Source organism: Pelophylax lessonae (genome assembly GCF_965119305.1).
Source record: "Pelophylax lessonae genome assembly, chromosome: 2".
Lineage (NCBI taxonomy): Eukaryota > Metazoa > Chordata > Amphibia > Anura > Ranidae > Pelophylax > Pelophylax lessonae.
The window spans coordinates 453172127-453193687 of NC_138769.1; the positions used below are offsets into that span (position 1 = coordinate 453172127).

At 40.6% G+C, this 21561-nt stretch overlaps 1 protein-coding gene across 2 annotated transcripts in view; it reads right to left on the reverse strand.

Moving 5' to 3' along the window:
* Window positions 1–21561, reverse strand: part of MITD1 (microtubule interacting and trafficking domain containing 1) — a 236909-nt gene that overhangs the window by 160513 nt on the left and 54835 nt on the right. For both annotated transcript variants that reach the window (XM_082246937.1, XM_082246936.1), the window contains exons 10-11: window positions 19477–19797; window positions 13654–13725 (exon numbers count right to left, since the gene is read on the reverse strand). In XM_082246937.1, coding sequence (XP_082103063.1) covers window positions 13654–13725; window positions 19477–19797 — 393 coding nt within the window. The remainder of the gene's footprint in view (window positions 1–13653; window positions 13726–19476; window positions 19798–21561) is intronic.

Below are 21561 nucleotides of genomic sequence, written 5' to 3' on the forward strand. Positions count from 1 at the left end.
TCACACGTACACAACCACACTAGGCCCCAATTACTATTGTTTGTACCCCTAAAAGGCTAGGAGTAGGGGGAGTATGGAACAGGCAGCACCCTCAAACCTTCAGAAGTATGAGATGAACCCCAACAACTTGGAAAGGTGGATCTCTCTCACACGTACCAACACAGACTATCCCCCAATTTAACTGATCCCCAAAGGTTTTTGATTAAATAGCGGAATAGAAAATATGATCCCAAAAAAGTGTATGTATATCACACGTACACAACCACACTAGGCCCCAATTACTATTGTTTGTACCCCTAAAAGGCTAGGAGTAGGGGGAGTATGGAACAGGCAGCACCCTCAAACCTTCAGAAGTATGAGATGAACCTCAACAACTTGGAAAGGTGGATCTCTCTCACACGTACCAACACAGACTATCCCCCAATTTAACTGATCCCCAAAGGTTTTTGATTAAATAGCGGAATAGAAAATATGATCCCAAAAAAGTGTATGTATATCACACGTACACAACCACACTAGGCCCCAATTACTATTGTTTGTACCCCTAAAAGGCTAGGAGTAGGGGGAGTATGGAACAGGCAGCACCCTCAAACCTTCAGAAGTATGAGATGAACCCCAACAACTTGGAAAGGTGGATCTCTCTCACACGTACCAACACAGACTATCCCCCAATTTAACTGATCCCCAAAGGTTTTTGATTAAATAGCGGAATAGAAAATATGATCCCAAAAAAGTGTATGTATATCACACGTACACAACCACACTAGGCCCCAATTACTATTGTTTGTACCCCTAAAAGGCTAGGAGTAGGGGGAGTATGGAACAGGCAGCACCCTCAAACCTTCAGAAGTATGAGATGAACCTCAACAACTTGGAAAGGTGGATCTCTCTCACACGTACCAACACAGACTATCCCCCAATTTAACTGATCCCCAAAGGTTTTTGATTAAATAGCGGAATAGAAAATATGATCCCAAAAAAGTGTATGTATATCACACGTACACAACCACACTAGGCCCCAATTACTATTGTTTGTACCCCTAAAAGGCTAGGAGTAGGGGGAGTATGGAACAGGCAGCACCCTCAAACCTTCAGAAGTATGAGATGAACCCCAACAACTTGGAAAGGTGGATCTCTCTCACACGTACCAACACAGACTATCCCCCAATTTAACTGATCCCCAAAGGTTTTTGATTAAATAGCGGAATAGAAAATATGATCCCAAAAAAGTGTATGTATATCACACGTACACAACCACACTAGGCCCCAATTACTATTGTTTGTACCCCTAAAAGGCTAGGAGTAGGGGGAGTATGGAACAGGCAGCACCCTCAAACCTTCAGAAGTATGAGATGAACCCCAACAACTTGGAAAGGTGGATCTCTCTCACACGTACCAACACAGACTATCCCCCAATTTAACTGATCCCCAAAGGTTTTTGATTAAATAGCGGAATAGAAAATATGATCCCAAAAAAGTGTATGTATATCACACGTACACAACCACACTAGGCCCCAATTACTATTGTTTGTACCCCTAAAAGGCTAGGAGTAGGGGGAGTATGGAACAGGCAGCACCCTCAAACCTTCAGAAGTATGAGATGAACCTCAACAACTTGGAAAGGTGGATCTCTCTCACACGTACCAACACAGACTATCCCCCAATTTAACTGATCCCCAAAGGTTTTTGATTAAATAGCGGAATAGAAAATATGATCCCAAAAAAGTGTATGTATATCACACGTACACAACCACACTAGGCCCCAATTACTATTGTTTGTACCCCTAAAAGGCTAGGAGTAGGGGGAGTATGGAACAGGCAGCACCCTCAAACCTTCAGAAGTATGAGATGAACCCCAACAACTTGGAAAGGTGGATCTCTCTCACACGTACCAACACAGACTATCCCCCAATTTAACTGATCCCCAAAGGTTTTTGATTAAATAGCGGAATAGAAAATATGATCCCAAAAAAGTGTATGTATATCACACGTACACAACCACACTAGGCCCCAATTACTATTGTTTGTACCCCTAAAAGGCTAGGAGTAGGGGGAGTATGGAACAGGCAGCACCCTCAAACCTTCAGAAGTATGAGATGAACCTCAACAACTTGGAAAGGTGGATCTCTCTCACACGTACCAACACAGACTATCCCCCAATTTAACTGATCCCCAAAGGTTTTTGATTAAATAGCGGAATAGAAAATATGATCCCAAAAAAGTGTATGTATATCACACGTACACAACCACACTAGGCCCCAATTACTATTGTTTGTACCCCTAAAAGGCTAGGAGTAGGGGGAGTATGGAACAGGCAGCACCCTCAAACCTTCAGAAGTATGAGATGAACCCCAACAACTTGGAAAGGTGGATCTCTCTCACACGTACCAACACAGACTATCCCCCAATTTAACTGATCCCCAAAGGTTTTTGATTAAATAGCGGAATAGAAAATATGATCCCAAAAAAGTGTATGTATATCACACGTACACAACCACACTAGGCCCCAATTACTATTGTTTGTACCCCTAAAAGGCTAGGAGTAAGGGGAGTATGGAACAGGCAGCACCCTCAAACCTTCAGAAGTATGAGATGAACCCCAACAACTTGGAAAGGTGGATCTCTCTCACACGTACCAACACAGACTATCCCCCAATTTAACTGATCCCCAAAGGTTTTTGATTAAATAGCGGAATAGAAAATATGATCCCAAAAAAGTGTATGTATATCACACGTACACAACCACACTAGGCCCCAATTACTATTGTTTGTACCCCTAAAAGGCTAGATGAGGAGTAGGGGGAGTATGGAACAGGCAGCACCCTCAAACCTTCAGTATGAGATTGTGTTCACTGTACCCCACAAAGATTGAGTTCACTGCACCCCACAATGATTGTGTTCACTGCACCCCACAAAGATTGTGTTCACTGCACCTCACAAAGATTGTGTTCACTGTACCCCCCAAAGATTGTGTTCACTGCACCCCACAAAGATTCTGTTCACTGTACCCCACAAAGATTGTGTTCACTGCACCCCAAAAAGATTGTGTTCACTGCACCCCAAAAAGGATGTTGTTCACTGCACCCCAAAAAGGATGTTGTTCACTCCACCCCAAAAAGATTGTGTTCACTGCACCCCACAAAGATTGTGTTCACTGCACCCCAAAAAGATTGTGTTCACTGCACCCCAAAAATGATTTTGTTCACTGCACCCCAAAAAGGATTTTGTTCACTGCACCCCAAAAAGGATGTTGTTCACTCCACCCCAAAAAGATTGTGTTCACTGCACCCCAAAAAGATTGTGTTCACTGCACCCCACAAAGGATTTTGTTCACTGCACCCCAAAAAGATTGTGTTCACTGCACCCCAAAAAGGATGTTGTTCACTGCACCCCAAAAAGGATTTTGTTCACTGCACCCCAAAAAGATTGTGTTCACTGCACCCCACAAAGGATTTTGTTCACTGCACCCCACAAAGATTGTGTTCACTGCACACCAAAAAGGATTGTGTTCACTGCACCCCAAAAAGATTTTGTTCACTGCACCCCAAAAAGATTGTGTTCACTGCAGCCCAAAAAGATTGTGTTCACTGCAGCCCAAAAAGATTGTGTTCACTGCAGCCCAAAAAGATTGTGTTCACTGCAGCCCAAAAAGATTGTGTTCACTGCAGCTCACACACAGAAAAATGGATGTGGATCACTGACACCTGCCTATCTCCAATCCCACACCACACAGCAATATCGATTGTAGTTTGTAGAACACAGTTTCCCTAAAATTCAGCAGACTCTGTCCCTAACAGGATTGAGAAGAGATCGTAGATCAGGATTGAGTGCAGACCCCACCCCCCACACAGCAATATCGATTGTAGTTTGTAGAAGACACTGACCCTATATAATTCAGCAGACTCTATCCCTAAAATGCCTACAACTCGCCCTGCCTAAACACTCCGACCTGTCCCTCAATTCTATCCGGACACAAATGGTTTTTTCCTGCCTATCTTTCCCTAATCAGCAGCCAGCACGTTGATGTGTGCTCTGTCCCTGAATCTAAGCAGCATAATGACGCCGCTGCGGCTGCCTCGAACTTATAAAGACTTGGTCACATGCTTCAGACGGCCAATCACAGCTACTGAGACATTTGCAGGCATGGCTGGGATGGCTTAAGGCACACCAGTTAAACGATTGTTGATTGGCTGTTGAAAGCCCGCCATGAAAAGAGCGCCAAAGCATGCAAAACCCGGAAATAAAACGACCGAACACGGATTTTTACCCGAACATACAGTAAAGTGTCCGTGTCCGTGTTCGGGTACAAAAAATCCAATTATTCGGTACGAACACGAATAATACAGTCCGTGTTCGCTCAACACTAAAAATAAGCAAACAGAGACATCCTCTCTTTGTTGATGTACCCAGTACCAACCTGTAAAAGGGGCAGTCTGCCCACTCCCTCTGCATTATTATACAGAGAACCCACTCTAATAGAAGAACAGAGAAAATTGTTGCCCTGCTATGTTAGCAGTTGTATCTTACAGACCCAAACTAAGTGAACTTTAAGTACACAGTACTACTACACTATTAATGGAATGTTGTACAGCATGCAGCAACAATAAGGACCAGCATTGGCATGGCAAGCATGGTCCAGTATAGTCTGGATCCTTTAACTATACACAATAATGGGTTACTGACTTGCAACAGAACAAGCTTTGGAAAACTGCCTTTGATGCCCATACCATTCTTCCTATGTAAAAATGCAGCACTGGACTATGCACATTATTTTTCAAAATGACCACATCCAGAATAGTTTCTTTGCATCAACATTTTAATACGTAATAGCCAACTCAACTGTAGTAAATACGATTACTTCTAACTGATAAACCAATGTAAAGCAGCCCAGATGATTCCATTTTTTTTCCTTCCTCCACAGTTGAAAGTAAAGAAAAATCGCCTGTTTCCTCCATTAACACAGCGTCGATGGGAGATTCACTCTTACAGTGCTTTTGTGTTCTGCCAGTAGGGAAGGGGGAGGGGTGGGGTTGGGTGGCGGTCGGATGAGCCATGATCCATATATGTTCGGCTTAAGTACAAGTAAGTACAATCTTTTAAGGGAAAGGTTTTCTTAAGGAAGAACTAGCACTTTATAAAATATTTGATACTTCAGTCCCTAGGGTACAAAGTACATATAATACCTTGTCTAATCTGAAACGTATTTAGGAGTTGTAATACGGAGATCCAGTATGTGACAGCGCCCCAAGTACCACTTAACAATTTCCTACCAATAGGGGCAAATTAACACTGAACAACATATGGCACAATCACAATGGGGCTGTTCCTGTGCTTCTCACACTTGCCAAGTCTGTTAACAAGCTGGAAACTCCAGCGGTGTCGGAACAAGGCTTTCATGAATGATTCTAACTTACTATCTGGTATTGTATCTGTGTACAATTGGAAGCAGGGCCTCATTCTGACACCACTGCAGCCAACTGGTGAACGGACATTGCATGTATGAGCAGCACAGGAACAGCGCTGCTGTAAGTGCGACTTTGTTGTTCAGTGTGAAATGAGGTGTGACACGCCCAACGATACAATGTAAAAAGCAAGCTTAAAGCAAGTTTATTGGAACATACAAAATGTCAGCAGGTAAACACAGACAGGTACCATATTATGAAACAGATTTGTGATGTTATACATAGTATTTTAATATTCATAGTCAAGTTCAGGATTCCATAGAGCAATCCAGGGTATGAATATAAAGTGCATCCTGATAACCTGAACAACCATTCACTTTCTCAGGGTTTGATGCGATACATGGTTTCTAAGAAATAAACAGTTTGTGGCATGTAATAAAGATAGTAGATAACGTTATGCAAAACAATAAGGGGCCACCAAGGGGCCCATACTTACAAATCTGGTAAAAGAAAATCTGATGCTCATAATCCAATTGGCTGCCGCTGGGAATGTTTATCCCGGGAGCTGTGAGCCTGGGATCCATAATGGCCCGGCAGTACAAACAGTGCCAAACACAAGCACAGACCAACATGACATCCACAGTGATGGCTAAAGGAGACATATCTATGTATCAGACTCATCTGAAGTGTATGTATATAGTAATATCAGCAATCAGTACAAGGAGTATAATACTGTGCAGTAAGTAGGGGTATCAACTGATAGTGAGAGTGAGCCTGAATTCAAAAAGTATGTATCTGATGCTCAGATTAAATGCTAAAAAGTGGGCAATGAAACAAAAGAGTATCAATGGTGTGTGATTAGAGTTGAATGAAATGACAAAACAAGAAGCAAACCAAATGGCTCCAGAGGCTACAAAAAGGAAAGGATGGTGAGTAGAAGTGACCTACCTAAGTGGGAATATATAGCAACAATGTACTATATTGTGCATTTAAAGGGAAATAAGCAAGACTCCCTAAGTGGATAGGATGTGACATATGATGTAAGGATAAAAGGAAAGTAGGAGAGAGTGAGGATAAAATGAAAACTTAGTGCATGTGATAAGGAAAAAAGAAAAAGGAGAATACACAGCCATCAAATCACCAGTCTGAAAACCTGAAACAAAATGCATAGTGCATAAAAAGTGCACCATGTAAAAAGTGCAATATGCCTATAATGGAAATATGATGCTGGAAAATGGTGGAAATAATCTTATAAGTAGTTAATAACAAAATAATCCATGTGATAAAGGTGCCTGTGCAATATGACTATAACGGAAATGTAATATCGGAAAAAATTTAAGGATTTAAGGATTACATTATATTGCACCATTTTCGATATTACATTTCCATTATAGTCATATTGCACAGGCACCTTTATCACATGGAATATTTTGTTATTAACTACTTATAAGATTATTTCCACCATTTTCCAGCATCTTTTTTATCCTTGCGGTCCCTGCCTGCCCATCCTTATGGGTGGCTGGTGCCTTCGAGAGCATCGGCGTCATGTGGGGGACTCACCATAGAACGCCGGCACTCCTGCTGTGATGTCATCGCACCAGTCCATGCGGCCATGTCGCACGATGGTGTGGTTGGATGTGTGCTCAGTGCTGTCCTTCCCACATGTTGGCGGCCATTGCTGGGGATCTCCTTTCCCCAACCAGCCACAACCACCTGACATTGGGTGGGGTTCAAGGGGGCTCGTTACAGGTACAGATAAGAGAGCCCAACCCTGCACTTGCCTTCAGTGGCTCCACAATGTTTGGTGATGATGTATGCAACGTTTTGCCAGAGCATTGCTTCAATATGGTAGGTCACATTCATCCACAATTTTGTCTTTCAGACTGGTGATTTGGTGGCTGTGTATTCTCCTTTTTCTTTCTTCCTTATCACATGCACTAGGTTTTTATTTCATCCTCACTCTCTCTCCTACTTTCCTTTACCCCTACATCATATTTCATATATTATGCACTTAGGGAGTCTTGCTTATTTCACTTTAATTGCACAATATAGTACATTGTTGCTACATATTCCCACTTAGGTAGGTCACTTCTACTCACCATCAAGATAAAGGTAAGAAAAGCCTATGCGCTGACCATAAACTGGATGTAGTAAACAGATAATAGATATAGAGTGTAAATGGGGACCAGGGATTAGCAGCCAATTCTTAGTAGTGTCACCACATACATAAAAGCAAATAAAAAGGTAAATAAAACCGGCACTAAATCAACCCCATAAATTAAATAGAATGCAAGAATCAATGAACACAATGAACACATACATAGAAGGTAATAATCATAAATAGCATCAAATAAATATTGATGCTATTTATGATGAAGTCACGTTGTGCTGTGACGCAACTGGATTTCATTGCCATACCGCTGCCACCCTACTTATGCTGTATTACTTTGATTTAAATGTGAATTTTGTACCTTATGCTCTTACAATAAATGATTTTAAAACTTACTACACTATGAAGTCCTCCCCTTTATCTGTGGTTTGAGTTTCAAACCCTACCTAGGATATTTCCCCTTTGATGTTTGATGCTGGTTACCTAAAGGATCTAAAGAGCTTGCCTTAAAGGGACCACCACCGGACTATTACCTCTACATTGGAGACCCTGTTACCTATTGGTACAAACACTCATTAAGAGTGTCTTGGAGGTGAGCGGCCATTTCACTCATTTATGGATACACGCTCACCACCACAGTGAAAGTAGTTTCCCGCACCAACTGAATGTCCACAGTTTCCCACACATCCGACAACAATTTTAAACACCAGCACTTTTTTCATGAACTTTTATGTTTTCCATAAACTTATGAACTTTTTATATTTATCTTCATCCATATAAAGTGATTTCTTTATATGTGATTTTTACCCCTGCTCTTGCCTTTTTGGGGTATTTTTCACCATCAATACTGGTCACAGTTTTTCTTGTCACTTAGTTTTATCTTTTTTTAATGTGTATCATTATTACTTTTATGTTTTTTAGATCAGACCATTTTTTTCTTTTGCCTTGGATCTGATCAGCTAGCTGCACTTTGCACTTTTAGCTCACTGTCACTTTTTCCTTTATAGTGACTTTTCTATTGTCGAATATTATTGTGGTTCACTTTATTTGCACCATTTGCACAGTGCACTTTACCACATCACTTTTATGTATATTCAATATTTATTTGATGCTATTTTTGAATACTACCTTCTATGTATGTGTTCATTGATTCTTGCATTCTATTTAATTAATGGGGCTGATTTAGCGCCAGTTTTATTTACCTTTTTATTCTACTCACCATCCTTTGCTTTTTAAGACCTTTGGAGCCATTTGGATTTCTTCTTGTTTTGTAATTTCATTCAACTCTAATCGCACATCATTGATACTCTTGTTTCATTGCCCACTTTTTAGCATTTAATCTGAGCATCAGATACATACTTTTTGAATTCAGGCTCACTCTCAGTGTTATCAGTTGATACCTCTACTTACTGCATAGTATTATACTCCTTGTACTGATTGCTGATATTACTATTTACATACAGTTCAGATGAGTCTGATACATAGATATGTCTCCTTTAGCCATCACTGTGGATGCAACACCATGTTGGTGTGTGCTTGTGTTTGGCCCTGTTTGTCCTGCCAGGCCCTCGTGGATTCCAGGCCCACAGCTCCCGGGATAAACATTCCCAGCGGCAGCCAATTGGATTATGAGCATGAGATTTTCTTTTACCAGATTTGTAAGTATGGGCCCCTTGGTGGCCCCTTATTGTTTTGCACAGCATAACATTATCTACTATCTTTATTACAAGTCGGGTTATCAGGATGCACTTTCATACATACCCAACATCACAAATCTGTTTCATAATATGGTACCTGTCTGTGGGCCCCTGATAAGCCAGTACAACCGGCCCTGTTGTACCGGGCCCGGAGTCCTCAGCTCAGCAGGGGGACCCGGGCAATCTAAAATCAAAAACACAGTGCATAATTTAAAAAAAAAAAAAAAAAAAGGCTTTCTCAATTGACACCAGGCAGCACCCCCTCCTACTGATCTAGCTGGGCGTGTTTTTCCTTTTTCTGGGCACCTCTGCAATGATGTCATGGTGGGTGTGTGGGAGGGACTACTTCTTCCGTGCCCGCTCAGGAGAGGGAGAGAGAGAGAGAGAGAGAAGCACCCGCTGTCTTATCGGCACTGCTGTGTGTCTCCTATTTTTCTGCAGTTAAAGCATAGCTTCCAACTGTTCGTGATTTAGAGGGACTGTCTCTGATTTGGAACAAACTCCCTCTGTCCCTCTTTCCTCCTCATTTGTCCTTCATTTTGGTCTAATCTATATAGTTGTATATAAAATAAACTATTTATCTTTAAAAAAAAAAAGTTTTTTCACAGTGCTAAAGCTTTTAATTGCTGAATCTGTGAATTTCAAAAGCCAGTATAAAGGAATAGTAGTGGTAAAAAAAAAAGCACTTTTGGGTTTAACTAGTAATTTATTTTTTTCGTATAATTCCACTTTCAGGAGGCATGGCGGGGATGGAGGGGAGAGGGAGGGGGGGGTCTTATGCCTACATACTTTTGTTAATAGGTGTCCCTCGTTACCATCTCAAAGTTGGGAGGTATGGTTAAAGTATAACTTTAAAGTGTAACTTCCAAATTAGGATTCCTCAACCAGGATTCCATGGAACCCAAGAGTTCCTCTAGAGGTTGATAGGGGTTCCTTGAGCAATAAGCAGTGTCTGCATCTCAGATGGGTAACCAAAGACATCAATTTACTTTTTAGCTATCTGTAAGGGGGGATTCTTCTTAATTACCACAAATGCAAGGAGCATTCCTCCCACTGGCCATCACACTAATGTACTGTGAGCTGTAAATATAATAATTTTTAACAGGGGTTCCCTGAAGCCAAAAAGTTATTTCAAGGGTTCCTCCATGTTAAAAAGATTAAGAAAGGCTGCTCTAAATCATGTTTTTAGTTTTTGATAATGTAAGCATAAGCAATGATTAAAGCCATTGTCAGTTAACAATTGTAGCTTTGTTTCATCAAGATTCAACCTACACTTCTTTTTACAGTATATCAATGTATTGATATACTGTAAAATGGATGTTTTAACATTGCTGGAAATGTTGGAGATGAAACTATATTCAAAATAAAGAATGTATAATACAGTCAGTTTTTTCAGCCATAAACCTCCCTAGCAGTATTCCCGAGTGTGGCTTGGGGTTAATGTACAGTACCAAAAGCGGTAACCCAGAGCCACACTCAGGATTACCCCAGAATCAAACTCACCTTCCCCTGAGATCCCCCGCCATCCTCCAGGCATCCTCTCGCTGTGTGCTCGGCCGATACCGGCACCTGTTTTCCGGTTCCCTTCCCTGCGAGCGTTGCGACACAGGGGGGGTGGAAGCAGCGACAATTTCAAAAAAGTTAATAAAATAAATGACATGATACAAAGTTGTTATCCTAACGGATTACACTGTTTCAAGTCATTTACCTCAGGATTTTACCTGCTGACTTTTCCAGTGCCCTGCTTGTGCTTTTCCAGTTCTTTGTGCCTTGAAAATTGAGAACAACCATGGCGTCCAAAAAGCGTTCTTTTTGTGCAAAAGTGCTTTTATACAAACTGGAAAACAGCGACAGCAAAACGGAGTTACTTTAAGAACTGAGCGATACGGATACGGAGGTACAGAAAGTGACGACGACAGTGACGATTCTGCGACTGTGCTCAGCGATGTGCGGACTTGGTGCTCTATTGACTGCGGTATGGATCAGGCAGCGCTCCCAAGATTCCCATTTACAGGAGCACCTGGTATGAAAGTTCATGTTGACCATGACAACCCCTTGGCATACCTCCAATTATTTTTGATCGATGAGGTTATTGAAAAAATTGTTACCGAGACCAACCGGTACAAAGACCAACAATGCGCTACTCATCGAAGGTTTGCAAGATGCAGAAAGTGGGAACCACTGACCAAAGGTGACTTTTGGAAATTTCTGGGCCTAATAATTCTTCAGGGAGTAGTGTCAAAACCCCTGCAGAAGTGGTATTGGATAACCAATACATTACTTGCCACTCAATTCTTTGGCACGGTCATGTCAGGATACAGATTTTCCCTTAAAATTAAATATCTGCACTTTGAAAATAATGAAGAATTTGATGAAACTACTCATTCTGCATCAAAACTAAAAAAAAAGTTGGAAAGTATATCAAATGATTCTTCAGAATTTCCAACGGAGCAATGTGCCAGAAAGAGACATCAGCATAGATGAAAGTCTAATGGCCTACAAGGGAAGGCTCAGCTGGGTGCAATACATTGCATGAAAGAGGGCACGATTTGGCATAAAATCCTACATGCTGTGTGAATCATCAACTGGCTACATTTGGAATTCAGTAATATACACTGGAAAAGGAACAAAATTTGATGAAAGATACAGCAATTATGGAATGGCAATATCTGCTCTTTCACTAATTGAGCCATTGCTAAATCAGGGCTATTGCGTAACAACAGACAACTTTTATACGTCTCCTGAACTTTGAGGTTCTACTGCACAAAAAAACTGATGCCTATGGAACCGTAAGGGCTAACTGACGCGACATGCCGCCAATGTTTGACATCTTCTTGATTAATGCTTGTGGAATGCATACATTCTGCTCAAAAAAAAGTGACAAGCCTTTGATTCATGCGGACTTTATTTGGAAAGTTGCCAAACAAATCTTTCAAACACCATCAATGGCTGTGAACAGATCTGGACGTCGTGCTGTTGGTGTTATCAACCCGGAACGCCTAACTGGTCGTCACTTCATCGACTACATCCCACCAACTAAGAAAAAGTCAGCACCTACAAGGATGTGCGTGGTTTGTTGAAAAGAGATGACAATGGAAGGAAAATAAGAAAGGAAACCAGATTCTAATGTCCCGATTGTGACGTCGGACTTTATGAAGTCCCATGTTTCAAAATATTTTATACCCGAGATGTTTACTAAACCTTTATTTGAGTGACTAGTAATATTGCACCGATTTGGCATAAAATCCTACATGCTGTGTGAATCATCAACTGGCTACATTTGGAATTCAGTGATATACACTGGAAAAGGAACAAAATTTGATGAAAAATACAGCAATTATGGAATGGCAATATCTGCTCTTTCACTAATTGAGCCATTGCTAAATCAGGGCTATTGCGTAACAACAGACAACTTTTATACGTCTCCTGAACTTTGAGGTTCTACTGCACAAAAAAACTGATGCCTATGGAACCGTAAGGGCTAACTGACGCGACATGCTGCCAATGTTTGACATCTTCTTGAGTAATGCAAGTCCCGATTGTGACGTCGGACTTTATGAAGTCCCATGTTTCAAAATATTTTATACCCGAGATGTTTAATAAACCTTTATTTGAGTGACTAGTAATATTGCACCCCTTGTTTGTACATATTTCAGTGTTTTTGGTTTGATTATATTATTAAATAAAATTTATTATATTATAATTTATGATTTCGTGTTTCAAACTTATCATACCCGGGATGTCTACTAGACTCTTGTTTGGACATATTTAAGTGGGTTATATCTAAGAATTACAGGCCTAAAATATAAAACAACATATTTCCATGGAAAACAATGTACCGCTTTTAGCACAAAAATTCTGACATAATCAGACCGCCAGGGAGGTTAATTTAAATAAGCCGCCTTAACACCAAAACACACAAAAGTGGCCTTAACACAATGTGGCTTAGTGCATGCGTGTTAACGCACCAAAAACACAGTTCATCATGTAAAACACATCTGCATAGTATGTGCAGCTCCGGTGCACATATAACAACCAACACACTAAATATCCATCTATATTAAATTAAATATACAGGGAAAAAAAATGCAACATGCACTTTTAATTTGCAATAAATTGGAAGACAGGGGGGGGGGACCCTAAAGGCAAGAAGACTGCACTTTAAAAAAAGTGCAGTTGCTCCAGAGATTAGTAGATTAAGTAAAGCTTGACTTTACAAAGAGTACCCAATCACATGCAAGGAAAATTTAAAAACTGCACTTTTGCTTACACATGATTGGATGATGGAAGTCAACAGAGCTTCTGCTCATTTACTAAGCTCTGGAGCAACTGCTCTTAGAGAGTGCAACTGCATTTTGCAAAGTGCACAGTCTTTTTGCCTTTAGTAAATCAACCCCATAGTGTACTGCATAGTCAAAGATACATATTAGTTAGCCCAACATACCTGACCTAATATGGATAATATTAAGGAACTTTTACCACAGCCAACACTTCCGCAAACTCCAACAAGTTTACCCTGTGGATGGAAAATGTATTTTGATTAGAATCTATATTCTGTTGTACCTAATGATTCAATAGCAAAGTCACTTAAATCCTTATCACAACTAAAAGAAAAGTAAATCATGTTTCTGTCGTTGGTAACCACTCATTTTTTTTCTAAATTAAATTGGTTGCTAAAGTCAACACAGACAATCTTATCACCTACTTTGGAAATAAGCTAAATTTGCAGAAGGACAATAGATTATTCCAATATGCTAAACGGACCACTGGACTAGAAAGCAGATGCCTGTATAAATCATGAGTTTATTTTAAAAATTTCCCAGAAGGCAGAAGCCCCAAAACAACTTGCATGGTACCACTTGGTACTACAAAAAGCAGAAAATGCGCCACAAATATTTGGGGATCAACCTAACCTAAACCACACCAGCAAAAAATATAACTCTCCAAAGATGGAGAGAAAAAAGAAAGGTTATTGGCAGGATCCTAGTAAGCAATGAGAACTAGTTAAATGTCAAAAGTTCGTGTTTATAAAGTGTAGAATATAACAATGTATAAGACTCGGTCCACACTACTGCGACTTGTCAGGCGACTTGTCAGCCTGACAAGTCACGGTACCTCGCAGTCCATTGACTGCTACAGGACCCGTTCTAATAGGAGCGACACAAGTCGCTCCGACTTAGAAAAAGGGTCCTGTACTACTTCGGGGCGACCTCGGAGCGACTTGCATAGACTTCCATTATGTGAAGTCTGTGCAAGTCGCGCCTAAGTCGCGGTGCACGGGACTGCACAAGTCGCCCCCGAAGTAGTACACACAGTAGTCGTGCCGCCCCAGTGTGAACCGACTCTAAATGTATTGGCATATACAATGTTACAAACAAAAACAAATGAAAAAGAATGACAAAGAAACGAGACAAAAAAACATATAAACACATAAACAATGAATGGCCACATATTCCGCTGTCACGGGTACATATCAAAAGCAAATGCTTAAATAAATGATTATCCCTCTCCTGAATGGGGATTGCATGTATTCCCCTGGTGGAATAATGTAAATGTCCCTGGGAAGCTCAGACTGCAAGAAAGGATCCTTGGAGGTGTAGATTGGTAAGTTCAGACCGAACAGAAGTATGTTGTTGTATAACAAAATCTTATGAAGTTCAATGGGTGTCTCAAGCTATCCAGGGAGACACGAGTGTAGTGTTCAGCTGACTAGCCGTTGCTGATGCATAAGTTATTAGCATAGATCCCTTATATTATTGCACGTGCAAAAAACTTTAAAAGTTAGCTCTTTTGACAGCAATGTTTTGAGCCATGGCTAGCCTTGGTTTGTTACTAGCTTGCCTTGATGAAGGGCTGGACATTGCTCAAAGCGTTGTTTTGTACTGTGTACTTTTATGCAATAAAGTAGAAGAGATTATTTTTTAAATGGACAAAGACCTGTCTGCTGATGTATACTATCTGTACATATTGTCGCATACATAAGGTTGTAAAGGTTCCTACGAATTGTTGGGGTTTCATCCTGCACCAGGCAGCGGAGAAAGTGTGTGCTCCTGGACAGTGAATGTGTCAGGAAAGAAACATTCATGTTCGCAGACTCACAAGCCTAAGCAATCCTAACCGGGGCTGGCTAGCGGGTGCGCACACGTGCTCGAGTGGGTGCGCATGGGAATGCATGAGCGCACATTGATGCCAGAAGGGCTATTCAGATTGGACCAGTGCAGCGTGTCAGTATCATTTTGTCTATTATGTTCCTGTATTCCTATTAACAGCTCCTGTTGTTTTTCTGTTGCTGACCTGATCCTGCCTCTGACTCTGCCTAAACACCGACTGTACCGAACCCCTGGCTTGTCTCTGGAATATGCTTCTGCCTGCTCCTTTTGCTCATCCACTTTGACAACTCCCCTGCCTGCCTGCCAACTGAACCTGATCTGTTTGCTAGTTGCTGACTGTCTCCTCAATGCTTCAGGCTCCACCACCAGTTCTTGCAGCATGTATCCAATAGTTATAAAAATTGTGCAATAACATATATTCACACTGAATTTGACCTCTGTCTCCAAGCAAACTGTTAAATACACAGATGAAATGCGTATATATATATATATATATATATATATATATATATACTGTCAAATAATTGTATTTCTATCTATCCAGTCTTGAGATACACACACACACAGCTTTACCACACAGCACAGCCATATCCGGTGACCTGCTCATTCTGTTGTGCAGATACAGTATATCCAAAACCATTTTTGTAACTTTGTAAAAATAGGCAATGGTTAAAAACAGTCAGGTATTTTTCTGTCATCTATGTCCGATTGGGGAGATTTGTCTTCACTTCCTGCTTCTTAGACACAACAAAAAGTAATAGAAGGTATCTATAAAATATAAATTCCATCCTAAAGCAGTTTTTTTCCATTGAAAATGTTCTATTCCTGTTCTACTTCTGTTCAGTTAAATTTTCAAAAACGTTCTGTTCTGGAGACGATGGCCACAGCACAAGTGATTGGGTTGTATATTGCACACTGGGGTACACATATCCTGATTTGTTTACACACATTCCTGACCTTTGCTCCTTAGTGGGGCAGGGTGGAGGGATGTGGGTGGTGCAGACCAGCTATATAACAGTCTGGGAATTGATGATGGGTCAGTGACGATTTTGGCTCTGAAGAGGGTTCTCCCTAGAAACGCGTAAGCCAGGTCATTGTGGACGCCATCCAGCAGTATAGAAGTGGTCTGGAGGCGATTTGTTCCCAATTCCTACATGCATGTATACATCTTATGTAAAGAAAGATTCCGCGCTATGGTCCCTAACAGGCTGCAGCCTCCCTCAAATATAACCCCAAGGGTTATACAGATGTAAACAGAGACAGAGGAGGAATAGGTGGTGCTGCCTAGGGGGTATATTTTGATTGAACCTGGTGAACTAAAACCAGGGGCAATAAATAAATCAGATATGATTGCTGTGTGGGGTGTGTGAGTGTCACACGTGATCAATAGCTGCATAAATAAATATTCCTCCTACAAAATAGGATAATAAAAAAGAAACAATTAACCACTTACCGCAAAGTGACGTATCCGTACGTCGGCTGACTTTGCGTGGTTATACTGGGATGATGCCTCTAGCTAGAGGCATCATCCCGGTACCGTTGTTTAGAGTCAACGGTCAGCTTTCCGGCGGTAATGACCGATGCTCGATCGTTTCCCCGGCGAGCGTGAGGGGACATTCCCCCCCCTCCCGCCGCCTTACGCGGCTCTGCCCGGGTCTCCTGTCCCACCGGGAGACCAGAGCAACCAGCTGGCACATCCGCCGGCTGGATGGAGTCCCGATCTAAGCCGGATGCGGCTTCGATCGAGTCTCCGATGACGTAACCCGGAGGCGGCGTCCATGAAGTCACGTCCGGGTTATTCTGCTGCTAAAGGCGGCAGATTCAAAAAGTGAGTGTATTCAAAAATTCAGTTTTCGGCGTTTTGAATACATGGAAGTGTAGTGGAGGGGTCGAGGGTCTTTTAGACCCCCGATCCCTCCATAAAGAGTACCTGTCACTGCATATTGCTGTCACAAGGGATGTTTACATTGCTTGTGACAGAAATAAAATTGATCAGATTTTTTTTTTTTTTAAAACCTGTGTTAAAATTTAAAAAAAAAATAAAATAAATAGGAAAAAATTTTAGCCGCCCCCGTCGCCGTTAGCTCGCGCGCGAAAGAAAATGTATATGGAAGTCGAGCCGCAAATTAAATTGCTGTTCAAACCACACATGTGAGGTATCGCCGCGATCGCCAGAGCGTGAGCAATAATTAAAAAATAAGAGCTACACTCTAACTCTAAACTGGTAACCGTTAAAAAGTTTTAAATCATCGCCTATGGAGATTTCTATTGACCATAGTTTGTCGCCATTCCACGGGTGTGCGCAATTTTAAACCGTAACATGTTGGGTATCTATTTACTTGGCGTGACATCATCTTTCACAATATACCCCATTTGGGATTTTCTCTTTGTCCCTAAACCTTTTTGGGATTGACCCAGGACTGACCTCAAAGAGAATTTTGATGCAGTAAAGACACAGTGGCTGTATGGAAGGTCCATATACATCGACCGGGTGGAAGTTCGTCGCCCGGACGGGTCGGGCCAGGCTTGGTCCATCCGAGTGCGGGACAGCCAGGGAGCCCTTGTTAGTGTCCCCCACCCGGAGTATTATATTTGAAAAGAATTAAAAATTGTACACCTGCAAGACTGAGCAAAGTAAGGCTGGCTAGCCATCATTACAAAGAAAGTATAATTCTGAAGTTCACAGTTATGGTTGCTGTTCAAGTTATTGTTGGTATTGCGGATTCACACTATGTGACCTCTCCATCTTTATTTATCCGGGGACCTCTAATTGGAAGGGCATCCGTGGCCTTTGTGGTTAAATTTGAGAATCTCGGGCATACCTGCACCAGCCATACTTATCCAGAGATTGGGGACGTGATACTTCTGTAGGGATCTCAGGCAGACCTGCTCCAACCAGATCTATCCAGTGATTGGGGTTTTTCCTTCTGGTGAGTGGGGAGCACGAGCACATCTACTTCACCATCCACCTTCAAGTTTTATCTGGGACTGGCATTTCTATGAACTATATTTTTTTTTTAGCAAGGAGTGATTTAACCATATATTTATTTATTTATATACTGTAGAAATGTATCGCTTTATTGGTCTTGGGCATATCATCAATTTTTTGTAGTGGTTTACAGCACTTACCACTTTAAAAGCACTAGTCACTTATTCTAGTAGTGCCTATGGAATATTTTTATTGAGTGTCTTTAATTTTTAACCAACTATATACTTAATTTTATATATACACATTTATTCACATTTCCACTTACAATTTATGAATATCGTGTATATTAGTGTCCTTTGCACTAACACCTTTTTCACTTTCCAGCACATGCCACTATATATATATATATATATATATATATATATATATATATATATATATATATATATATATATATATATATATATATATATATATATATATATATATATATATATATATATATATATATATATATATATACACACACACTAGTTTTTGATGTATTAATTGTTTCTTTTTTATTATCCTATTTTGTATGAGGAATATTTATTTATTTATGCAGCTGTTGATCACGTGTGACACTCAAACACCTTACACAGCAATCATATCTGATTTATTTATTGCCCCTGGTTTTAGCTCACCAGGTTCAATCAAAATATTCCACCTAGGCAGCGCCACCTATTTCTCCTCTGTTTCTATGTATACATCTTATGTTTGTGAGTATAATGTATGTTACCTATTTGGATTTTAATAAACTTTTTTAGTGATAATGCACAAGGTTTGTGCGCCCTTCTCCTGTTGTCTTTCAGTGTTTTTCGGATACCCTTGGTCATGAGTGGGCAGCAAGACCACCTATTTTTGTGCTACAAGGACCATTTAGAACATTTACTTTCCCGCATACCACTTGAGCGCAGGAGAGATACTGTTTTTACAAGTGATTGTCCCCCTGTGCTTCTTCTCCAATCCCCAGCCTTAGCTCTGCTGTACGGGGAATAGCAGAAGGCTGTTACCAAGTCAAATCCAGGTAATAGTTGAATTTGAAAATACCATTTTTTTTATTGAACACATACAACATATGCATTATTTTTTTTTAATCTATACCTGAGAGATTGTTTAGCAGGAGCACTTAGAAAAATGGGCAAGCACAAAAGTTAAGGAGTACTAAACTACGCAATGAAAAACTTACTCTTTGTAAGGTGAAATTGATATTAAGAAGCACAGGTGAACCAGTCATTATTGATAACTTCAAATCATCAGCAGTTGGCTTTGTTTTCTGATTGCCATTTGCCAAGAATGGATCCTTTTGAAGACACGTTTCATACTGCTGAATTAATTTCTTCTCCTGGGCATTATCCTTTAATGCACACTTTTGCTGGTCCTCACACTTCTCCACTGAAATAAGAATTCCTGAATTCCATGCCAGGTAAGCACCTTGGTACTCAATAATGAAGTCTGAGTTTTTATTTTCACTGCTGTTCATTGATCTTTCCTCCATCAGGAGCAGCTTCTACAATCAGGCAGAAAAATGCAAATCAAGAATAGAAAAAAAAAACCTTGGTGACCAGTGTAAAGATAAAAATCTTCAAGGAAAACTCCACTATTGCTAAAAAAAAAAAGTATTTATCACATATGTATAAATGAAATACATTATAGGGAAATTCCAAGTAAACTGTTAAATACACAGGTCACATGCATACAGTATATGGTTATTACTTTGCCTGCTTTCAGATTAGTAATTTCGGCTGATTGCTCTGATTATACACACATCTGCAGGCAAGGACAATCACTCCTTGTTTAATATGTCCCCTGGGTCAACTCCCTGCTCGCTGAATAGATGCAATGCAATAATAATTATGATAACAATAATTTATTGTCCAATGAGCAGGCTGACAAAGAAAGTGGTGTTGCTGAACAAGGAAATATGTGCATCACTTACCTAGTCACCCAGTGTGGAACACTTGTATAAATCACAAGACTGACTGGCCAGAATTTCAAATGTATGTAGCTGCTTGCCTGAAGCACCAATTCAATCCATCCTATGGTGTTTATTTGTAAAGACAATGTCCTTTCGGAATCGAATCTCAGTTAAAATAATGGCTTCTTTTGTCAATCTATGGGCATGGCAGCAAGACTAAGGACACATACTTTACAGCGGGTATAGGAAAACTTGTTAGACGTTACAGAATGTAGGTAAATAAAAACCCTCAGAGCTACAACCTGATCTTTAGTTTTACTCAGCATCTGAGATATTTATGCATAGTTGTGAATATTTTAAATGTTTTTATTAGGATTCTTGAGCATTGTTATATGTAATACACCACATTAATACATTCTGGCGCATTAGGATTGCTTTTTATTTACTTGTAATACTAATTTGGGATGAAAATGAAACTTATGGAAGTAACTTGATTTTGTAAAGCTTAAAATAGATGTAAAACCAATCACTAAAGTCTCATATAAGCTTTAAAATTTTAATATGTTTTAGGCTCGGTTTCCACTGTTGCGACTTGCTGTGCGACTTGACACATGTCAAGTCGCACAGCAAGTCAAAAGTCATTAATTTCTATTTGGCCCGTTCTCACTGCCGCGACTTGAGTTGCGGCGACTTGAAAAGTAGTTTGTGCACTACTTTTGGACCGACTTCAGTGCGACTTCCTTCTATAATGAGGGACAAGTCTCACTGAAAGCCGCGAACAAGTAACACTACAGAGTCGCGCTAGAAGTAGCGCGACTCTGTAGCCGCAGCAGTGGAAACCGAGCCTCAAAAGTAGTTTCAATTGTTTTATATTTGCAACTTTAATTAAAATAGCACCTGTTGATTTTGCCTTGTTTAGGCACTTTTTTTTGTTATACGGTGACAACACTCTAAACCTGTCCCAAATTTATGCATAGTCCTTCCTTCATACAGGTTTCTGATTATGACTACAAGTGGTTATTTTCAACACACATTACACAATGTGTAACAATGTGAAATAGTCCACTGGTTTCCCCATCAGAAAATATCCCATGAGCAATGCTATGGGGCCATTGCTGGAAAGCATTCATGTGGACAAGAAGTGGCTTCAAAGGTTCTGCGGGATAAATGGCAATAATGAGATGCAATGAAGGATGAAATGGTTAACCACTTGCCGACCAGCCGCCATAGTTATACGGCGGTAGGTCGGCTCTGTTAGGCGAAACATGTATGTCACTTTGTGTAACAGTTAGTGTGGCATCGATTGGCTAGAGGGGGAGACAATCAGCGGTTCAGACGGCCGCAAATTCCGCTGGG